This window comes from Pleurodeles waltl, chromosome 3_2 (assembly GCF_031143425.1).
Source record: "Pleurodeles waltl isolate 20211129_DDA chromosome 3_2, aPleWal1.hap1.20221129, whole genome shotgun sequence".
In the NCBI taxonomy this organism is placed as follows: Eukaryota; Metazoa; Chordata; class Amphibia; order Caudata; family Salamandridae; genus Pleurodeles; species Pleurodeles waltl.
This window is the reverse complement of record NC_090441.1, coordinates 47373670-47397880: the sequence shown is the minus strand read 5'-3', so window position 1 is coordinate 47397880 and position 24211 is coordinate 47373670. Positions and strand designations below refer to the sequence as shown.

At 43.8% G+C, this 24211-nt stretch overlaps 1 protein-coding gene across 1 annotated transcript in view; it reads left to right on the top strand.

Annotated features, from left to right (window-relative positions):
* Window positions 1-24211, top strand: part of LOC138286450 (N-acyl-aromatic-L-amino acid amidohydrolase (carboxylate-forming)-like) — a 71183-nt gene that overhangs the window by 23368 nt on the left and 23604 nt on the right. Inside the window, exon 4 of the mRNA XM_069226722.1 lies at window positions 5107-5302. Within this exon, the coding sequence (XP_069082823.1) occupies window positions 5107-5302 (196 nt within the window). The remainder of the gene's footprint in view (window positions 1-5106; window positions 5303-24211) is intronic.

Below are 24211 nucleotides of genomic sequence, written 5' to 3'. Positions count from 1 at the left end.
CAGGTTGCTTCATAAATTTACATGTCCTGCAAAAATGTTTACGTTCCCTTTAGAGTGTGGCAACAGATTATTACAGCCATCTCATTATATAGGAGCTCTGATAATAGCCTCTCTGACTATGCCAGGGTTTGTACTGTATAGTAGTGCTTAGTTACTAGTAATTTCATTGTTTTCCCACCTTACATACTGAGGAGGAAGGTTGCAGTAAGCATTAGTTCCAAAGTTGGAATGCCCTTTTGAGTCTGTGCAAACTTACTAACTTGCATGTGTTAAAGCTTTTCACTAGCTCATTTCTAATCCCTTCCCTTACAGAGAAAGGTTAGGCATCTACTTCTGACCAGGGTCAGAAGTAAAGTTTCTTCCAGGAGTGGGGAGGGGAAAAAGTGGTTGGAGGAAAAGTGAACTTGTCAACGTTCAACAGATTTTCGCATGAGCAAATCTATGCATGCTTATTTGCTTGTGCTAAAATACAGTCCACAAATATTTTCTAGGAGTACAATTTACTTGTCTACTCCTGTTAATTCTTGGGAAGTCATGAAATATGTAAATCTGCACTAATGCAAAGACTTGTACCATGGGTGTGCTTTTGTGACTTTCTTTAGAATTGGGCCTCTAATTTGGCCTGGAAGTTAACCAAGACCTTTTGTTTTTATTAAAATTATCTCTCTCTATCCATCCATCCATCGACTGGCTTCACTGAATTATCACAATCCGTGTTTTCACAAGGAGCAAATCGGCATACAAATTAGTTTTGGTGATTGCCAGGGTCTACTGTAGCAATATGTGCTTTTTGAAACCCCAAAATATTTTTGCTTTTGCCAATATTTGTTACATTAGTGAGGCCCCAATAGCTCCCATAACAATAAAGTTTTACAAAAGCCATGTCAAAACAAGACACGCATTGACAAAACTAAAAGACTGACCACCAGTGTCTGACCTATTGGCTTTGCCAATACTTGTTTATTTTCATGTTTCCCATAATCTTGTTGAAACAGGTTACACTGACTTTCTGTTATAAATATGTTTTTCAAATAATAGCATATATTAACACATTGTACTAAATGATGCTTCAAAGAAATGGTACCTAAAATGTCCCAGTACTTTAGCAAAACATTTTATCCTAGTTGCATTTTTGTGAACATTCTATTTTGAAAGCTAAACATAGCTTCTGCATATATTTGCATCTAATCAAACTTTACAAACTTGTGTACACATTTTTTGTTTACTGGAACCACTGCCAGTAGTGCAGTCCAAGCTTACAACATTTATTTAGAGTGCTCACCCTAATAATAAAGGCTTTGCATTAATGAACCATAAATACAAGTTCGGACAGCATTAGCATTTGGACACAAATATTACCTCAACTGCAGACAATTCCCCTACCTGCTTCATAATCTGGTACTGTAAATTGGCAGCCAAACGTTTTGCGCTGCAGGGAGTTGGGCCTACTTGTCCCAAGGACAAAATAAACTTCACATTTGTTGACTGGACCCCAAACAATATGTCCTGGGCATTGGGTTATAGAAATTCCACACCCCTGAGTGGCAGGATGTGAGTTAATATTTAGGTGTTAGACAGTACCCGTTAATCTGATTTGTGGGGACAAGGAAGCGCCTGAGTCAAAGAGTACACCTATATTTTTTTATTTCTTCACAAGATGCATTGTCAACCAAATGATTACCCTGTCCACCAAACTATAAACTACCCTCTTACACAGGTTCAGACCACAGATTTATCCCTTTCCTTAAATCAATCTTTCCACTATCAGGCTTTTAGGCAGCATAAGTGGCATTGTCATAATATATTTTATTATTGACTAACAGCTGTAACACCAAGTGCCCTCTGGTGCTAAAGAAATAATATTAGCAATATGCCCCCAACACAGCTTGATTTATCACCAGTCGTGGCTCGCTTCGCTAATAAGGAGAGGGGGGGTTGCGGCGCGTGGGGGGATGAGGGGGGCAGGATTGGGACTAAAAATTAATTGACAAAAATAATTATAAAATAAAAACTTACCGCGCCGCTACTCTCTCCTCCTCCGTCTTGCCGCAGGCGGGCACAGGCTCCTAGCCTGCTGTGCGGCCAATCAGGACGCTGCTCTGCTCAGAGCAGCGTCAGGATTGGCTGGGCGCTCCCAGGCAGACTGAGAGCCTGTGAAGGCTCTCTCCAGCCCGGCAAAACAGTGCCGGGCTGGAGAGAGCGTACTGCACGTGCGTGCCCGAGACGGCCGGCCAAACACACGCGCTCTGAGGGGAGTGCACAGTGCACTCTGCTCACTGCCCGTCACCTCCATGGCCCCGCCCCTTTCACCACGAAGGGATGATAAACCAAGTTTATTATCCCTTCATGGTGAAAGGTTTTGCAGCTTCTGCTGCTGGCGAGGGGAGGTGGGGGAGGGGTGACGCTCCTCCGCCCTAATGGAGGAGCCTCCCCTGTTTATCACTCAGTTATCCAACTCAAATACATTTTCTAAATTCATCACTTTTGCTCATAAGCATCCGCTTGCCGCTTTCTGAAGTTTCACACATTAGTTTTTCAAATAGTTGTCTTTCATTTTGGTTACAAAACCACAATTTCATCAAACAAAAGCTTGTAATTTTGTGAAAAATCACTATATTTGCTTCCGTTATCCACTTTTTAAACAAATAAATATGTTTGGTCCCCAGCTTGTTTTATTTTATTTATTTGTTTATTGATTGGATATATTCAATTCATAGATTATCATAATGCATAGCACAATATAATAAAGCACTTTGAAAACATTTAGTACAATTAAGTTATAGAATTGCAATCAACAAAACTAAACAGCAATAGAGTTATTGAGTTGGCCATAACAGTGATACAATGGTGCTTGTAGATCAAATTAATTACTGTCCTTGTCCCAGAGCTGCAAAATACGGAAAAAAACAAGCAATACCTCTCACTACTCGAGTATTTTCCTGATTAGAACAACCTAGGAGAAATAAATCATATGTGGACTAATCTGATTTAAAATTAAAGATGAGTTTTAAGTATTTTTTCTGTAAGCAATCAGGCCATGGTAGATGCATGGGAAATATGGTAATTACTTTTTTGTGATCCACAAATATGACTAGCATCCTGTAACTCTATGATAAAATGAAGCTTCCATCAGTTTTACCTCAGAATAGTGAAAATGATACTGTAGCTACTGTTATGAATTTTCTGGAACAGTGGTCTCATTAAATATTTCAGTGGGGCCGGGGAAAAATCAGTAGCTGCCAGTATATGCCCAAATGCAGTTGTAAGGGAAAAGCATAGTTCTTGTTCCATACATCCTTTTGTATTTTACATTTTAACTCTTCTAAAGAAATATTCTGTTACGTCCATGTCAGAGTCAACTCTTAGTTCTGAAATATGTTTTTATACATGAAGTAAGAGTACATACTGGGTTCCTTTTGAGTTCCTCCTAAATAGAATGAGAACAAATGAGAGAACCACTGAGTCACTGCCTACTTAAGTTCAAAAACAAAGAAATGACTTATCACACAATTGATCAATGGCAGATGAACCGAATTAAAGTACTATACACAGAGTACTCTGTCTGATCCTTAAACTACTCCTAATGTAAGATGCTTCAACATGTTTCTGTTCAGCATTAGTTTACCAATATATATAAGACAGAATAATAATAAATACATGGGCTGTCTGGCATGACAAAATGTTCAAAACTATGGAATAGGAAACATTGTCCCAATTTGAGGGAAAACATTTAACCTCACTAAAAAATTTGGGAGTTTTTTTTTTTAGGTCGTTGTTAAGACCCAGATAGGTGACGACAAGGTATTAACCACCTGATCATCAGTTTGAGTGGCTTTGTTATACCACTGATGGATACAAATCAGTTTCCACTTGGAAAATAATCCAGAGAATCCAACCACCATTACTATGTTTGGATCATATGTAATATTTGATGAAGGAGGAGGTTTTGGAGCAGGAATGGCTCCAAGGTTCTGGAGACTCCCAGCCCAGGTCACTACCACTTGACTGACCTGCAGGTCTCGTTATGCCACCATACCGCTCACCAAAAGTAGGAAACTTTTGAAATCTGTTTGACAGTGATCTCAGTTTCGCTCCTCAAATCAACACAGTGGTAAAAAGTGTGAACATGAAAATGCTTCCACTCCTTCGCTTTAACAACAAAATGCAGCCAACGAAACCCCTTGTCCCAACCTCAACTATTGTATCTACTCTGGTCTCCATTAGAAACTCACTACTAGGCTCCTAAGATGCAGTGTATATTGAGACATGCTTGCAGAAACTCACACCTCACAACATATCAACAAGAGTCTTCTGCTCCTTGTATGTCGACATGAGTATAAAGCCCAGCTTCATGAAACTAGCCACCATGCATACTACATAGAGAACAGGAGGTCAGAAATGAAGGATATTGATCTTTGTGTCCCATCAGACATGATTGGACTCTTTAATATTCCTATTCCATCTGGACTTCCTCAATGAGTACTTTACAAAGCTGCTTAATAAATAGAAAGGATGCCCACAACATGTCAAGAATGGCCATCATTTTGCAATGAGTGGCCACCTTTATGCCATAGTCCACTATAATCAAAGAAATTGCCACAGTTATGCTAGAGATTTCCACCATTATCTCAAGAATCCCCTTTAAGCCAGGACAACCATTTTGCCAGACTGACCATTATGTCCAGAATGAACACTAATATGTTATGGGAACCATTATGCAAGGAGAAGATGCTCCATTATGCCAAGAATGTACACTGTTATGTCAAGTCTACCAGAATAACAGAGATGGACACTGTTGTGCCAGAGGTGACCACTAATATTGTCAAAAACGACCACCATTGTACCAAGGATGAAGGCGATACATATTTTACTATTTGAAACCAATATGCTTTTTTGCTAATTGCACTAAAATAAACAAGTTGTAAAACTTAAACAAGGGTGCCTTGCTTGTTATAAGTGATTTGTCATCTTGTAGAACGATCCTGCAGGCATGCAACAACAATGATACAGCGAGTGCTTGAAATACTGAGTGTGTTGTATAATGTACATTATGTGGTGTAGTATCCTTTATGATGGACAAACATTTTACCTCTTTTGCTGTGAAAGGGCCCTGGATTCTGAGAATGACACCTATGAGGAGAGACGTGCCAGAGAAATCAACCAGCATTATGGGCCCAGGGGGTCAGCAGGCGCATGTGATTTTGTGATTGATTTACACAACACAACGGCCAACATGGGATCCACCATATTAATCATGTCACCAGATGATCACATAGCCATGCACCTTAGCAACTATTTACAGGTAAGCATGGACATATGAGGTTACCATTTTCCCTACATATCGCAGGTGCATGCAGACAAGTCCTGCACATTTAGGTGGTCTTTCTGAGTTTGGCGGGTGGCGGAGGCCCGCCAAACTTATCCCGCCAAATGACCGCTAGTGCGGCCAAGACACCACTGGCCCCATTCCAACTTCACCGCAGGGCCGGTGGGTGGAATAAGTGTTTCCGTCTGCCGGCCCTGCGGTGAAGAGGGCCTTAACATTGATGCCGGCTCGGAATCGAGCCAGCGCCAATGTGGCGGTGCAGCGGGCACAGCAGCACCTGTTGCGCATTTCACTGCCCGTAATTCAGGCAGTGAAATGCATGATGGGGCTGTGCATGGGGAGCCCTTGCACTGCCCATGCACTTGGCCACTGACACCCCCGTTCCTCCAGCTTTTCCACAGCGGTGTAAACTGCCATGTAAAGGCTGGCGGATGGGGACTCGAAATCCAGAGGGCAGTGCTGCTTGCAGCGCTGCCCTGGCGGATTACAACCACCAGGCGGTGTTGGTGGTTGGACAGTGGTGGCTCCGCCACAGTCAAAATGGGGCATTCGGACTGCCACTAACGCGGTGGTCCGACTGCCACCCCAAGTCTGGCGGTCTCAAGACCGCCAGACTCAGAATAACTACTAAAAAGTGTTTTGTGTAGTCTGTGTATTTTGTAGGATGGTAAAGCTCATGTTTATTTCTATAGATGATATTTGGCTATAGAGTAATCCAGTCGATCACCTTTTTATTTGGCGTAGTTGAACCTGTTGGCAGTTTGTTGTCCAGTTTGCTTCAAGATTGTAGTGTCAATTGCACCATGTTTTGTGTAAGATCATTACATTACCGCATGGCATAGTATATGCCAGTCAGCGACATATGGATATGATTTATATGGTATTGTTTTTTTAATTTCCTTTTTTTTTAGTGGCTTCTCCGGTAATTTTAGGATATTCATTTTTTTAAATCTTGTACTACAGTGTCTCATTCCTCTCCAAATTTAATGATGCCATGCTATATTCAACGTACATGGTTGGATGAAAAACACTCAAACCTTTTTCCCTAGTTGGTTTTCAAGAGGTTGAAACGAGTTTCTGTGAGTGATAATTGTGTATAGTTTTTTTCCAGCAAACCTTTATATGTGCACCCACTTGACAATTTCTGGGTATTTTCCTCTCACCTCATGCTATTTTCTGTTTGGTGAATCAGTCCTCTTCCAGCAGAGTGCTATTTTACATCCTAAAAGTACACTGAATCATCAGGCTTTAAATTGTTCACCTCACACATGAATTGTATGCAGAAACCAGTTTCTAATTATATTTATTTGCAGCAATCCTTTGTAATGTTTTAGTTGGGAATTTCTACTTTTGCTTCACCATTGTTCTTTTCTCACTGTATCTTTTCTGTTGCCTTTCTATTTAAGTTTAAATTCCTGTTGTTTTTAACCTATGCATGAACACATTTTCCCATTGCTTTCTCCATCTTTTTCTTATCCACTGTTCTTCCTACCGTTTCCACATACTAAAAGGCTTTGCCAAAGCCATTAGGTCTAACCTAAAAAAGCCAATATATAGAAATACAGGCCGGGACAAGCCCTGAATCTAAGCGTTACATTAAAGCTAGATCTTTTGGCTTTGCAAGTGCATGTTTTCCGTGCTGCATACATGTTAGTGGGTAATAAGGAGGACATGGCTCAGTAGGTGCAGATGCCCTGACTGTCACTCCAGGGACTGAATGGATGTCTCAGTTCTTTGTTTGTGTCTTTCAAACCCTCCAGCTCAGATTCCTGCTTTCATTTCATAGCTTTTTCATACTAATTCAGAAAGGCTGCCCATTGTTCCGAGCTGGATTTATGCTTGGATCTTTCAGTAATTTCCTGAGGTTATTTAAGTTCTCAATGTCAGTTGTACATTGTTCCAGAAAATACTTCTGATTCTCACTGCTAGTCCGCTTAAGCCAGTCTCCAGTATGCCTGCACATACCTTTACTACACTAGCTGACCCTCACATGGGCAAGAGTTCTTTCTGCTTGGGAATTCTCTAGTTTTGATCTATCTGCCCCATTTTCCCTTACTGCAACCTTCTTCACAACTGGTTACACATTTAAGTGTCTACCTGCCTTGTGCCACAGCTCATACTGTGGAGGGATGGGGAGAAGGGTAAGACAGAAAAGGGTGGGTCTGACAGCTCTTTTCATCTGTTTTCCATGGAGGGCGGTAGAAAGGGCATCCATGCATGTTCCCTGACTCCCTTTCATTTGGCGACCTCCGGTCAGAGTCTTTTGGAGATCGCAAAGATTCCTGTCGACTAGATCAGTGTAGCTCTTTTATTCACACATTCATCACCCAAGGTCCGTACTGTTGGTTCTAGCAACTCTATGCCCACCTCATCATTATCTGTAACCTCCTGATCATGTACTGTGAATTTCATGCACATGGCTAACTCCTAGTATCACGGGACTCCCCCATACCTGCCCAAACTGGTTTATCCTGTCATCAGACTGCCTAGCTGACTACATTTCAGTTTCAATCACAAAATACCCATACTTATCAATATACATAGACACTTTTGGTGTATAATTAATACATCTTCCTGGAGTAGAACTAGGCCTAAATTCAGTACCATTTAAACTATAGAATGAACATCATTTATTTTGAATCTCTACTCTGCAAACCCTCCAGTTGAAAGAATGTTTCTCCACTGGTGGCCCCTCCTTGCAAGTGAGGAGATGTAGAAGGCCCCTCGAGGGATCAGATAAAGGAGATTATACCTAATGCGTGAGTCTCTGATCCCGATTACTATGATAAAATTGGAAGAAGATCTTTGGTCAGGTTATTTGACAGCTCTCTTTAAATATTGTTATTGGTTTAGAACAATTCCATCTTTGTGGAAAGGCTACACTATTTTACCATTACATAAGAAGGGTTCAACCACTCTTTCCAAAAATTAGAGGCAAATAACGCTCCTTGACTCTATAGGGAAAGGTTTTGCTAAGAGTCTTCTACAAGATTGGGCGGACAATAATAATAACATACTGTGGGTGCAGGATGCTTTTAAACTAAACAGCTCAACCTCGGACAGTATTACAGCCCTTCAATTGATTTTGGAGAAATACATGGTATGCCACACATTGATTTCTCCAGGGCCTTTGACCATGGAGATGGGCCCACATTGTGCCGAAAGCTTAACAACTTAAAAATCCCTGACGAGCTGCTCAATTTTATAATAACACTGTACTCCTTCACCTGTTGCCATATATTACATAGGGATGATTATGGGTTATCACCTAAAATCTTGACGAATAATGGTCTCAAACAAGTTTGCTTGTTAGCTCCTTTATTGTTTTCCATATATAACTATATTTTACTTTTGGCTTTGAGAGAAAGGTCACAGCAACATAGCCTCATTACCATGTATGGATGATATTGTGATCCTGAACCTAACTCCTAGAGGTTTACAGAATCGCTTGGATTGTCTTCATAGGTTTGCTAACAGACACTACTCAAAGATTACCATCAATTAGAGTAGAGTGATGATTTTTGAAGCAAAGGGATGTAGAAAGCTGAGAACCTTTACATGGTACTTACTAAGAGAGGAGTTGAAATGTGTTAGTACACCCCCTTAGTTGGGCTAAATGATATCTGCCAACCTTTCTGTGTAAGAACACATTTTGCATCTCTCTTGTAAAGCGGTGGCACATGCTCACACACTTTTATCACTTTATAGGCAGCAGGCACTTCAATCAGTTATTGTCTCTGTAGAACGTAAAGCTCCCTCAAATTAAACTCTATTCCATTGAAGTCATCAATATGAAATATTGCAATTGTGTGCATAAAATGGAGGGGAAAATATTTTGCAGAATCTGTAATCTAAATACCCTTGCTCCGGGTGAACCACTATGCCTCAAAATGGGGCTTTCGTATTTTTATGTTCGGAGGCTGGCCGCCTTCCTTCGATGGAGGACAGTAAAGAGCAGTCCTCTAGAAGCCTACTCTGCTTAGAAGGACAATGTAGAAAAGGCTAACACCCTGTATAAAATCTGTAATCAAGCACTTCAGCACTTTCGTCTGAGTAGGATGGAATTTATGGCAGTGTTCTGTTTTGAATTTAAGAATTGTTTAAAACATAGCATTAGAATGACTTCACGGGAATAAGATATGATGTCAATTAGGGATTAAAAGAAGATGGATGTCATAATTTCCAAATGTTCTGGGCGCATCCTTAATCATACTTAAAGTGGAATTTGAAGCATGGCATCCGTTGTTTCTTTATACTGTTCGTATGAACAGATTGCCATTAAATACCATTACAGGAACATGGGATGGGGTGCGTCCCAAGTACAGTCTATGTAACCTTTGTTGGAACTCAGTACAAACTTTAGAGCACGTTCTTTTTGTCTCCCCCTCACTGCATATTGATTGGTGTAGCCTGTTGAAACCACTGCTCTCTACACATGGAATTCGTTTGACAAAAGAAGCATTACAATTTTTACTTAATCCAGTGAATTAAATGATGTGTTGCAACATTTTTATTTTTTTAAATGTTTTTTAACCTCATTGTTGATCTATATCTTATAAATATATTATAATTGTGGCCAATAAACACAATCATCCATAAATTTGCAAGTGCTGCCTGACATGATTAGTGAGTTGAATAATGGCACGTTCTCTGCCAAAACTTTCCATGCAAAATCCGGTCTTAAATTTTGGTGCCTGGGGATGTGTCTGGAGTCCAGTATGACCTTGCCCAATACATCCGGTCAAGCGAAGGCACTTCACTTGCAATCCGAAAAAGAATGCCCGCTATAGAAACACACGGGATGCTGCAGGCTCTGACAACATGCACACACATTACTGTAACTTCCTGGCTGGGTGCCCCTGGTTTCTTTAAGTATCTGTTCACACGCAAGTCTGAAAAGTATTTTCGACAAAAGATACATTCATCACAGATTCCTTGGGCAAACTTCCCTCAGCAAACTTGACTGGAGCATGCTCGGCAAGCAAAGACAAAGGACAATTTTATAGTTTTGGGTAAGGATGTGCATTGGATAACATATGATAGATTGACACAAAGGAAGCACACAGGCCACTGAGAGCACGAGAAAGCAAGATAATCTTAGGATTGCAGTAAGTATTTAAAGTTTCATCTGAGTAAGTTAATCAACATCTTCTCATCTTGGGAGCCAAGATGTGAACAAGAAGCTTCAAATGTCAGAGGTGGGTACTTCTTAAAGGCGTTTGTTGGCATGAACAGAGAAAAGGATGGCACAACTTACAGCTATACTTTTTAAAAATGATTACACCACAATAGCGAATGCTATCCACTCACAAAAGTAATCACTTTTCAATACTGACAGCAAACCATAATGGCAGAGGACAGTCCATGTTAGCCAAGCCCGTTGCCATACATGCTTATTCTGAAGTTCAGAAGGTTCCTGCAGTGCCTCCGCATGTGATGTTCACAAGCATTGCACTCATTAAACATACATTGGCAAAGCCAATTGGTCTCACCTCTCACACCAGGGCTTAGGCTTAGTGTTTTTTTTTATGTTTTTATTGCCCAAGATGGTTGCCGTGCTTGTGCACTCACTGGCCGCTCTGTTGGAATAGATTTAAACACAAAAGGAGCTTGCGATGCTGGTTTTAAATGGACAGCGACATCGCTGAAAAAAACCACAGCTTGGCTGCTCTGGTCTGTTTATTCCTCTGGAAGCTGGATGAAGACACAGCTGTCAGTGAGGGGCGGGGCTTGGAAAGAGTTTGCGGACTCAATAGCGCTGAGGTTTGGCATCGCTGATAGCGAGGAAGAAAGGCTACAAATAGCTGAAGGGCAGAGGTTTCACAAACTTGACGTTAAACGAAATATTACAAAGCACCTCCACTTCATTTCACGGCTGTAACTGCAGCTGAACCAAAAAAAGTGGTCCTGTTAGTGAAATGCTATGTTTTTCAAACACATTGAGTGGGTCCCTGAAATTATGGCAGTGCTCCGTGTCATTTCCGGAACACTGTGATGGTAAGAAGATTGTCAAATTGTTTTGAAAATAAGAGTCTATAGCAAAACCTCCCCTTCTGTGTTTTAATGACCAGGCAGAAATTAAAGCGTGCGCCATGGACATAAAAGTTAGGCGGGCGGCCGTCATGCTGAAACATGAAGCGTGGCGGCCGTGAAGCGGGGCTGTGGTGAAAAAATGAAAGCAGCGTGGCCTCCAGAATCACACATGGTACCTCCTCGACCAAACAAAAAAAACAAAATATAATCTTAAACTTGCAGTGCAGTGCTGATAAAAGCTACGCGGCTTCTAATATGATATAAATAAAGTTTGTTTATGCTTTAGAAACGAAAGACGAGCACAATGCAATTAAGACACGCATACACATACTGCCTTCTCCTTAGTAAAAAAAAAAAAAAAAAAAAAAAAAAAAAAGTAATTTTAAAAAGGAATCGCAAGTACACGCTCACATTGAAAGAAACTATGGCTTTCGGCTGCCACGAATAGGAAACACAAAAAACATAGTGCCCCAGAATAACACATGATAGCCTCCCTTCACCTGGTCCACCAAAATGGTGGCCTTGAGCTGCACCAATTTGCATTTGGAAGGGTCCCTTAGGCTCAGGTCCCTCACAAACAGTTACAAAATGCAAAAAGGGGAACATTCCTGGGCACACTTTAAAAGAATGCCGTCTTGGTACACCTGCGCAGTGTGTGTGGGACTTTCTTCCTTGTCTTTAAAATTTGCTTGGTACGTTCACAAAAACCTGGAAACATCCTTAATTTATACAACGCTACGAATAACTTAGGTCATTTTGAAATTCAAGCATGGCAGATCACATGACATTTGTGCTTACTATTGTGACATTTTGAAAATACTGGATTTACTGGATTCTTGAATCCTAGGAGCGTGAGTCTTTGGACAGTATACTTAAAGCGAAAGAGAAAAATATTTGAATTAACAGATTCCCTATTCCAGTGACCCAGATTCACAAGTGTCTGTAGACTTCAGGCTATGTAAAATGCTGCTGCCAGCTCAAAACCTTAAACTGTACAATATCAATGAAAGTATTGCTTTGATAGTATCCAGTACAGGTCCATGAGCAGCAAATTTACGTAGGAAATAATTAATAAAAAGAAATGTAACATTAGTTGAGGGAATTTTCAATATTTTATGCTGAGATTAAGGGCCATATGTATCGCAATTGCAAAAATGCATTTTGGTATGTAACAAGTTCAATTTGCGATTCAGTAACTTGTTACCGAATCGCAAATTGGATTTGCGAAAACAAACCGATTCGGTATTAGGAAGGGGCATGTCAAGGGCGTCCCTTCCCAATACCGAATTACAGAGGTATGTATGATTGTTTTGTGACCGTGAAGGCGGTCGCAAAACAATCGCAGTTACAACCAATTTCAAATTGGCAGTAACCCATTTGTAAAGGAGAAGGGGTCACCAAGGGACCACTTCCCCTTTGTGAATGCATGCAAAAACAGTTTTTAGGAACAGGCAGTGGTCCCACGGACTACTGCCTACTCTGAAAAAATGAACAGTAAACTTTTAATTTTTCTTTTTTAAATGCATCTCGTTTTCCTTTAAGGAAAACAGGCTGCTTTAAAAAAAAAAAAAAGATTGCTTTATTGAAAAGCAATCACAGACATGGTGGTCTGCTGAGCTCAGCAGGCCACCATCTCTGTGGTTCTAGCCATTCGCAATGGGTCGCAAATTGCGACCTACCTCATGAATATTAATGAGGTAGGTCCATTTACGAGCCCTTGCAAATCGCTATATGAAACTCCTAGAGTTTCATACATTCCAATAGCGAATAGCAAAAAATCGCAATTTGGTAATCGCTATTGCAAAGAATGATAAATCTCGCCCTAAGTGTCTTATTGTTGTTTAAAAAAACCTGAATTGAAAAAAGTGTGAGGGGAAGTCAGTATTACACTTCAAAACCGAAGACAGGCGCAAAATGTTGAAGTAACTTTTATGACCTTATACCTGTGCACTGTTCACAATATGATAGTCTTTCTGTGAACAAATTTTAGAAGAACAGGGACAGACAATTCTCTGTCTAGGACTCCAAATTGTGGAATGGCACCTGCATGATATCAGTGTGCTATACAGCCAAGCATCATGCTTTTCAGGAATGTGATTGAGACCTTCCTTTTTGTTTTGCCGTCAATTATTTGTGCGAACTGTTAGTTATTGCTGGTTCACTAAACGGACTGTTACAATTCTGTTATTCTTTATTGGGTGTGTTCAAAGAGGCAGTTAGGTTTTCGGCGTCAAACCTCTAGCTGACTATAAATAAGATATGGTGGTACCTCCTAGCTCACAGACCTTCTTCCATAAACCAAACGTTACTACATATCTCAAGGATATGCGGAACCACAGTAGGCGAAAATGCACTACAGTCCATAAACCTCACAAGTGGGTTCCTATGCTTGTGGACATCGTGATCTGAGCTCTCAACAAAGCCTTGGTGAATAGGTGACCAGCCAGACCACTGACACCTTGTTGTGTGAAAAAGACTGCTTTATTTACAGGTGCACAGCACATCATTTACCTGGCCTTGCGCCTTACGAACAAAAACCTCACTACTTGATTAGCTAATTCCCTCCCCCCTCTCATGCAAATGTCCCTCCCTGCTACTTAAACTGCAAAGCTGTGCCCCCTGCTTTGGGTTAAGTTTCGTCCTTTGAGGCTTTCATCCTCCCATCCCGTTTAACTGTAACTATTAAAACTGTAACTAATTAAATTTGCTACTGAACCTTAAACTGTGTGCCTCTCCCAGACGTGCTCCTGCCTACCCGTTCCCTTTCTGCATGGATCGCCACTGCCAACAACAATAAACTTGGCTAACCCATGCCAACGTCTCTGCGAAAACCGCCTGTGCACCTGTCTCAAGTGACAGCAATACAGCATTACTTCCCTGGGCTTCAGTTCCAAGAAAAACAACCTACACTAACTGACTCATCCTGCCTGAAAAAAAACCTTTTCGACTAATACCAGGGTCGGGAAGGGAGAGGGAAAACAAGTCCTACAGCTACCACCAGCTAGTGAAACGTTTATCCTAACATGGTGGCTGGCGCCTAAGAATGGCCACCTATATATTATGTAGCCCAAAGCCAGCCCAAAGAAGCCCTGGGCTGCTCCATTTCCCAAACTAACCCGGGGGGAGATCTCGCAGTGGTCAACTGTCCCCAAGTACCCCATGGGCAATAGGGGACCAGCACAGACGACTGACACCTTGTTGTGTGAAAAAGGTTGCTTTATTGAAACAGGTGCATATCACATCATTTAGCTGACCTCACTCCTTACAAAATTAAAACCTCACTATACACTTGATTAGCTAATTCCCCCTCCCCTACAAATGTCCCTCCCCTGCAACTTAAACTGCAAAACTTTACCCCCTGCTTTGGTTTAAATGTCCTCCTTTGAGGCTTTCATCCTCCCACCCCGTTTAACTGTAACTATTAAACCTGTAACTAATGAAACTTGTTACTGAACCTTAAACTGTGTGCCTCACCCAGGCTTGCTGTTGCCTACCCGTTCCCTTTCTGTACGGATCACCGCTGCCCAAAACAATAAACTTGGCTAACCCATGCCAACTTCTCTGCGAAAACCGCCACCAAAAAAAGGGGAAGCTTTGCTTCCCCCTTTTTTGCCCCCTCCTTGATCCCGCTATCACCTGCCTGAAGGACGTAAAGAGCCTGTAACTCACTTTACCTACATGTAGCCTCCCCCGAGTATGCGCAATGCCTGAGCCACCACATCTCGAATGTGCAAGAGGTACAAGTCCATCCCCATGAATGACAGATGTACTCCATCCCCCCGAAAAAACTCAACTGCATCGTATGACAAGTCCTTGTGTTCTTTCTACATTATTTATCTTACAAAAAGTCCTCATCTCCTTATTTATCTTCCGCCTAGTTTTTTCTATAGCGGCTGTTTTGATGCCCCCCCCTCCACTCTCTGCGTGGAATAAACTCTGTCCAAATTACATGTATCCCTGACCACTGTTTTTGAATTTCTAATATGTCGTCCTTCATTCCCTGCATCAATGCTACCCCCTTTTCGACCACTAGATCATTCTCTCCCAGGTGTATTAGCAACAAATCAGGACATTGTCCCCTCGATTAGTAGTCTGTTTAAATACTGTAGGAGTTCCCTCCATCTCATACCCCCTTTCTCATACCATCAAAAATGAAGTAACGCAGAGTTAAATCCAGGTTGGCACCGTGGTTACTCCCTCTCGCCTGCCTTTCCTCCCATTTAACAAATGAATGGCCCACGATCAAGACCAAAACTGCTGGCCCGTCTGGGCCTTGCACAGCACCTGAAAAACACAAAATAAATGTAAGCCAACCATCCTTATTGACACTCCTCCTCTCCCTGTATGTAACACAGAAAGCAGTCTGATGTCCATCTCTCTAATCTTTTTATGCTCCCACTCCCCCACCCCCTTCGCGTTGCTTCTGTTGTTACCCCAGTCCTAAAGGAATGCCTGCGTAGCACGTTGCCTCAACCCCGATACTCGACAACACCTTCCTTAAAACAGCTAACAGCTGATAAACCGTTACCGGTCAACCAGACATGTGCAAGAAAACTTCACCCTTCACTGCTGTCCTCCTTGCCCTAAGCCGGCCCACCAATCTTACTTGGCACATTGCTTCCACCGGGTAAGAGTGCAATACAACCTCCCTGCCCTTTCCCCTCTGGTCTGTCTTTGACTTGCACAACCATATCCACACACCCCTTTCGCTCCAAGACACTTCCTCCCATCTTATGCCTCTGTTCCTCTTGTTGCCCAACAATTTCAACACCCGAAATGCACCAAAGAACATCCACGCCATCAATGTGGAGAATAGAATTATCTCATCCTCATCATGACATGTTGTAGTCAAACCTCTCAGCACTGTACACAATAACTCCTGTGTCAGTGATTTTCATCTAGGACCTTGGTAGCCCTAACCCTGAGCCCACCCCCCTAATATGCACCCTCCGAGCTCACCGGTTGATGGGCCATATCCCCAACGTGTCTTGTCCATGAATGCAATACCAGCCAGTTTCCCAACAATGGTCATGCGAGTCTAACCCTTCTCAATTAACGTTAAGATAAACTGAACTACATCCTCTGCTCTGTCCCGCACCCCTCTCCCCATTGAGCCCCACTCTCCAAAAACTCCTGGCAAACCTGACTGTACGCTTGTCGACCCTGCCAAGGAATCTAGCACTAGTTGTAGCATCCTCTGTCTCCGGCCGTCCACAGCTCGAGGGGCATCATGTTCCTAACCTTCTCTGTTGCCATGTCCAACCCACAGAACCTCTCCCACTGTGAACGAGACAAAGCATCCGCAGTGTCATTTTTCACACCTGCAATGTGCAGTGCCCTAAATGTGATGTTGCGTTTCAAGCAGTGCCATACAAAAATTCTCATTAGTTTCAATACCTGCGGATTACTGACATATTGTCTATTGACTATTTGTACCACTGTCATGTTGTCAGTATGAAACAGCACCCTCTTATGTGCGAGTCGATGTCACCACCACTACGGAAGTAAAGAACTCTAGAAAAGCAATACTCCTCCCTCACTCTTCTGCACGCCATTGACCTTGCCAGTAGAGCCCAAAACTTGTCCCCCCAGCGGCATCTGAGTACACTTGCGCATCCCAGGTGTCCTTCGTTTAAGACAATAGTGGTATTCCATTGAACGATTCTGAAAAGACCCCCACATTCGTAAGTCCTCCTTAAATCCTGCTGACAATCGATATGGTGATGTGGCAAAGCTTGCCCGACAATGCTAACCCCAGCCTCCTACAAAATGTCCTGCCAGCTCTAACCACCGACACACAAAATTGAGATGCCCTAGTAGTACTTGAACTTCTTTTACCGTCACCTTGTCCCTGCTCAACATGGAGTCTAACAACAACTGCATTGTCAATTTTTTCTCCATCTGTAAACAGGCTTCCATGGCCTCTTAATCAATCTCAATGCCCAGGAAGGACAGCACAGTGCTGGGGCCTACTGTTTTCTCTGGTGCTAAAGGGAATCCCAGATCCCCCATGATCTCTTGGTAGTTAGCCAACATGTCTTTGCATTCGGCCATCCCGGTCTTCCCCACAAAGAAAAAGTAATCCAGATAGTGTGTCACCCATGTCTGTCCCATTGTCCATATAATAGCCCACTGTAAGAGTGTGCTAAAACTCCCAAACAAAGCGCATGATATAGAGCATCCCATCGGAAGAGTTTTATCCACATACCACTGACTGTCAAATTGTATCCTGAGCAACTGAAAATCTTCTGGGTGCACTGGGACGATTCGAAAGGCAGACTCAATATAATTTTTTGCCATCAAGGCACCCCTTCCTACACTACACTCTCCACCATAGTCAGTGCCACATCAACGGAAGATAGTCATTGAGTAATTGCCCTTCGGGCCAGGAGAGGTGTTGAATCAGGTGGAATTTCCCCTTCTCGTTTAGGTACCATCTATGGGGGAGACAATCAAGTCTGGCAAGGTCCAATCATCAAATGGGCCCACCATCCGTCCTTCCCTTGACCTCCTTCATTAGTTTTTCCTGTACAACTTCCTTCAAGGGTTCTACCGATTTTAAATTGTTAGCCCACCTCCTTGTTCTGGGCCCTTATATCCCAAACGAAAACTCCATGTGAACCCCTCCTCCAAAATCCTACTGTCCTCAGTCATGTCATAGTAAGCTAGCCAGGCCCTCAGTCTGTCAGTCTGTCCAATTTAATGGGTGTAAGCGCTTTTTCCCCGCAGGCCCTTGCCCCCCACGACTTCCCCCGGAAGCCCGAGGGTGCCCAGTTTCCCGCCGCTGTGAGTGGTTGTCCCCGGCACTGTAGCAATACACCAAGGCATGTCTACCCGCGCACTTAGAACATTTGTGCCAACATTTTCAGTATTCCCTTGTGTAGTGACCTTTATTAAAGACCCAACAGCCCCCCTTGTCCATTCTGACCATTGGCTGTGTTTCCCACCCCTCCCCGAGTAGGGCACCCCTGTAAGGGCCAATTTACGATGGGCAACCCGCTGGCCATGAAAATGGTCTTGCCAAACGTAGCTGGACCCATTGTGTTGTGCCACAAATCAGAGTCAACCTCCCCCATTGTATGTCAGGATCTACCACCATTTGTGATCAAAACTCGTCATCATATTGTGCCCAGGCATATCCCCCATAATTAATCTGAGCTTTCTTGATAGTGACCAGTTAAAAATTGCTACACACCTCCCTGGGTGTTTCTCACAATATACGCCTGCATAAGTCAGAAAGGCCGCCGTCCATTCTCGATCGTAAGGGGAACATTGGACGCTTGGCCAATTCATATTCCTCCTCCTTTGATCCTTCTTTAGCCCTCAATTCCCTGTGGTGAAGTTTCAACATCTCAGCATACTCCCCTTCCAAATGTTTTCTTTTGCTGCCTGCATGAGATGTGCCCCTAATGGCTTTGATGCCCCCATATCAGGCAGCTTTTTAACCTTGAGCTCTTTGTTTTCTTTCAGCGCTACCAGGTCAGTCTTTTGTTCCTGCCTTCCATTGCTCTCCATCACCTTCTCGTCTGATTTACTTTGTGACGTGTCCTTCGCTTCTTTGTCTTTCGCCCCAGTCACCCCCGTCATCGGGCCTTCGTCTATTTTGTCTTCTTGCCCTTTAACCTTGTTTACTGTCTCTTGATTTTCTTGTGCTTCTGTGTCTACCCCCGTGTCTGTCACATACTTCCCACTGTGCAACCTAAATTTTCGCTTGTGCCTCTCTGCCGTGTTCACCCTAACTTGCCCTTTTTTGGGCCTCCTCACCGGTTTTACCTGGCATCAGAATCAGCGCCTGTACCGGAGCCCTCCTCTTTGCAACCTGGTTCCTTCCATTGTTCTGTATACGCCCCTGTGTGGATGCCTCTGTCACCAGCCGATCCTGTAACATAGGAACTGAAGAGCCATGAGAGTATCTCCCCCATCCCTTGTCCTCCCTGGGCCCACCATTCTTTTTCCTCTCCTTCCTGTCCTTCAACCTCAACCAATTCACCCTCCTCCAAACTTTCTTCCTTGTAGTCTAAAATTAGCTCTTCTCCCTCATTTTCATATGTTGTTACTGTGGCAGAATGTGCCGCCTGCCACCGCAGCCTTGGGTACAACACACCTCCCGCTCTGCCAGTCTCTTGATGGGGGTGGACCGTACCATGCCCTCCCTATCCCAGGACCCCTGCCAGGGCCCAACGTGGTGTTCCTTGCTAGGAGCCGTACCATGCTCCCTGGCCCGGTGCGCTGCCGAGTTCGTACTAGGCCTTCGGGCGGCAGCAATAGTGATGTCCATTGCTGGTGTCAGGCTGGCCGTATGGGGCCACACCTTCCCTTGCTCTCTGGTTCTTGGGTCCGTACCAGGCGCCCCAGAGTCCCTGTCGTCGTTGCAGTACAGTGTCTGAAAAACAAGGGTCAGATCTGGTGTACTGGCTGTCAAGTTGCGCTGTACAGGGCGTGTCTCTTCCTTTAGTCCCTCACTGTGTATAACCCTACTTGTCGCATCGACCTCCCCCTCCCAATTATGGCCCGTGCCACTTTCCTTCTAGCATAAACTTTAAACTGCTTTACCCCCCCCGTCCACTGTTTTTCTCTGTTCTCATGCCAAGGTCAGTTCCAGTTCTCTGATTCCGCCTATCCTCTTCCTCATCACTCACTCAAAGTCCCGTAGGTATCCTTTCACTCCACTGCCAGAATGCCTAGTCTAGGGCATTTGTAATATGTTTATGGCCAGGTGCTCCTTCGCTCCCCCAGACACCCTATCTAAGCATCTTTCCCTCCGAGATATGATCACCCCTCCCTGCTCTTCTGCCTCCTCTTTATCACATTGAAGGTACTTATCCCATGCACCTGTATCCACCCGTTCCCTTGCTATAGTAAACCCCTCTACCTGCTCACTACTTATCCCTTCCTGCATGTAGCCTTCCCCTTCCACCTCATTAAATATTTGCGTTTTCTCCCCTTCCCTGACCACCCTTCTCGATGCCCCTACCATCACTCTACCTCTGGGGGCCAAGTCCCTAATATTACTGGTGGCCCTCCTGCCTCCCTGTTATGCACACGTTCCATTCCGGCGAGCAGTAAGCTATTGGCACTGCTTGCCCTTAATGATGCTCTCTTTGGCCGGGAGCCACCCTGGCCATACAGCCATGACTTGGCCCTGCCCCCAAAGCCTCCTGTTGCTCACCTACTCCTTCACTAGGTCGAGAGAGGCCCAGCGCATAGTGGCCAGCGCTCCCGGTGGCCCCCTGCCCTGCCTCATTGCCTGCATCGCCGAGGCCGCTGTACGCGTACGTGAGCGGCCTCGCACATTTACCTCCCTCCCAAGAGCATGAGGATGGCACAGTAGTGCACACTCCTGCACCGCTGTTGCCGCCCCCACGGACGCCCTCCTCTTCGGGCAGCCTGTGCCCCCTCTGCCCCTAACTAAAAAATGGAATCGCCCGGCCTCGCGCAGCAGCGCACCAGCCTATGCCAGTCGCTCATCACCTATCAAGGCCATCATGGTGAGTGACACTATTCTTTACACCGCTATCACTATTGAACTAAATGATAGTTTATAAGGCAAGCTTAAGCCTTGCAATGACCGTTAAATTGCCTAAGGAACAACAGGTCCTACAGCTACCAGCCAGTGAAACATTTATCCTAAAACGGTGGCTGGTACCTAAAAATGGCCACCTATATACTATACAGCCCAACATAGCCCAAAACTAGCCCAAAAAGCACAATGTGCAGCCCTGGGGTGCTCCATTCCCCAAACTAAGCCGGGGTGAGACCTTGTGGACGGCTGTTCCCAAGTCCCCCTTTCACCTGGTTCACGGAACATCACAAGCTGAATTAGTTTACCCTGTTGTATTTTCCAGTTCCACTCCTTTGGTTGATCAGTATACACATTTCCAGTTAATCTGGGAGTAGCGCTTATTTAGTCTTGACTCTGTTTCATTATCTCCAGACCTCTTTCTGTAAGGAGAACTGGTGCCTGGTATATATTTTCCAATATAAATAAATCCATGGACAGAGGCAGGGTGGCTTCTTCTGAAATCATGAGAGTAGCTAGCTACCTGAAATTGCTGACAAGGTGGAGGGGCTGGTACCAATTCAGTCTTATATCAAGATCAGATGACACATGCCTGAATAAACCAGTTCTTCCAATCTGTTGGAGGGCCAACGAGCCCTGAAATATCTGTTGCTCAACAGATCAACCCACCTTCATCAGCAGATAAACTAGGAAGTGAATTAAGGTTAACAATAGCGACTTATTAACAACACCACGGTCATTCTAAAGCTCAGGCATATTCCTACGCCTCCGCAACTAAGCATAACATGCTTCTCTAATGTCAAGATCTAGTCCGTTAACAACAACTAAACTTGCTAACAAACAACAGCCTCCAGAGGGCCAGTGACTCAATTGGTGCAAATTTTTTGCCTGCATTAGTTTGTTCTGTAATGTTATTTAGCCGTAGATTAAAGTGGTGCATTAAATTCCTCCTTTTCATTTTGTGTCAGTTACTGTTTTTTGAGACAGCAAACTTCGATGTTTATATTTCCCTTTGTCTAGTAAACCACACAAAATACAAATTGAAGCAAGCAAATTGGCACAACACCAACTTAGAGTTTATAAACTGGAAAAATCTGTAGTAAAAATATGTTCTCTGTTTGGAAGTATGTGTGCACCCGGCCTGTATCCTGTGGTGCAAAGCCATTCAAAGGATACATAGTCACCGATGGGTGACCCCACCGTAAGTTATGTTGATGAACAAGGTAACAGACCTCCCAATCATTTATTGTCACAAAGAGATATCAGAAACACACGTATGTAAGCTAAAGTCCTCACCTCTATATAAGAAAAATGTGATGAAAACTTCACAAAACTACGTTTTCAAAGCAAAAAGGTGACTTAATGGACATTTTTCCCACAAGTGCATTGGTTGTCTAAAAACCTCTTTGGGTAACCATTTTCTGAGCGAACTAGACACACCAGCACAAATTACACAAAATTGGATAATGTGAAACTTAAAGAGATTTTGTGAATATTGTGTAATGCAAATGTTGGACTTGGCCCTTATTGCAGGGTCATCCCCAAACTTTTTTTCTCCTCCTTCCTATTTTTTTCTGACAGTTTTTGTTGGCTTTAGGACTCTGGGCACTTTACCACTGCTAACCAGTGCTAAAGTGCATATGGTCCCTGTGTAAATTGTATGTGTAATTGGCTTTTCCATGATTGCCACATTTGATTTACTAGCAAGTCCCTAGTACAGTGCACTAGAGGTGCCCAGGGCCTGTAAATCAAATGCTACCAGTGGGCCTGCAGCACTGGTTGTGCTACCCACACGAGTAGCCCTGTAAACATGACTCAGACCTGCCACTGCAGTGTCTGTGTGTGCAGTTTTAAATAATTCAACCTGGCAAGTGTGCCCACTTGCCAGTCCTAAACCTTCCCTTTTTTACATATAAGACACCCCTAAGGTAGGCCCTAGGTAGCCCCATGGGCAGGGTGCAGTGTATGTTAAAGGTGGGACATGTGCTGATGTGTTTTACATGTCCTAACAGTGACATACTGCCAAATTCTGTTTTCATTGTTGCAAGGCCTATCCCTCTCATAGTTTAACATGGGGGCTGCCTTTATATAACTTTTAAGTACAGTTTCCCTTTGAGAGCAGATAGAAATATGGAGTCTGGTGTCTCTGAACTTACAATTAAAAAATACATCTTTTGGTAAAGTTGGTTTTTAAATTGTCAGTTTGAAAATGCCACTTTTAGAAAGTAGGCATTTTCTTGCTTAAACCATTCTGTGACTCTGCATGCTTGTGTATTCCCTATCTGGGCCAGACTGACAGTTGGGCGGTTTGTGAATCCCCTCTAGATAGTGATACACAGGGAGCTGGGGTGAAGCCTGCATATCCTGATGGGCCATCTGGGCTAGAGTGGAGGGAGGGGGAGTGGTCGCTTACACCTGAATGGGCTGTGCCTGACCTCACACCGTGCAGTCTCCAACCCCCTGGTGTTAGTCTGCAGCCAGGTCTGGGCAAGGCAGGATCTTGTGAACAACAGAGACTTTCCTTTGAAGTTTGCCTACTTCAAAGGCAGAAAGGGGTAGAAGCAGTGGACCCAAAGCCTCAGATTTTTAGATTACTTCTGGATTCAAGAAGACCTCTGCCAAGAAGAAGAGCTGAAGAGCCCGAGGAGGAGTACTGCCCTTTTGCTTGTGACTGTGCTTTGCTGGGTTGGCCTGCAGTTGCTGCTTCTTCCTGAAAGAGGACAAAGTTTGGACTTTTTTGTATATACCTGCTTGTGAAGAATCTCCAAGGTCTTGGATTGAGCTTGCCTCCTGTTTTGAAGTCCCGTGACCTCTGCCCGCCCCTGTACTCTCTGCTGAGACTCCTGCCCTGCTAAGTGGTGCCCTATCCAGTCCATGGGCCCTTGAGAGGCGAAGTTGGCAGAACAAGCACTGAAATCCATGTACAGCACGCTGTGGGGAAAATTTTGAAGCACCACCTACTACGTGGCTGAAAACCGACATGCCACCCGCTTAGCGGCTAAAATCAACACTCCATCTCCATCGCAGCTGGAAGATAGACGCATTGCGGCTGTAGAAATGGCGCAACACCTGCTTGCAGCTGCTGATAACTATGCTAACCCCACGCGGTTTTCCAACACTGTGCGGCCGGATTTCTCACGCATCATCATTGGGCGTCAAAAATCAATGCAAGCCTGCTCTGATCCGAGATGCCAGTCTGGAGATCGACGCAACGCTCCCTTGCGGGAGAGAAAAACGATCCAGCGCCTACCCGACCGGAGAAGAAATGATGCATGGTCTTGCTTGCGAGTGAGAAATTAATGCATTGCTGACTTTTCGACCCTCGCTCGCCC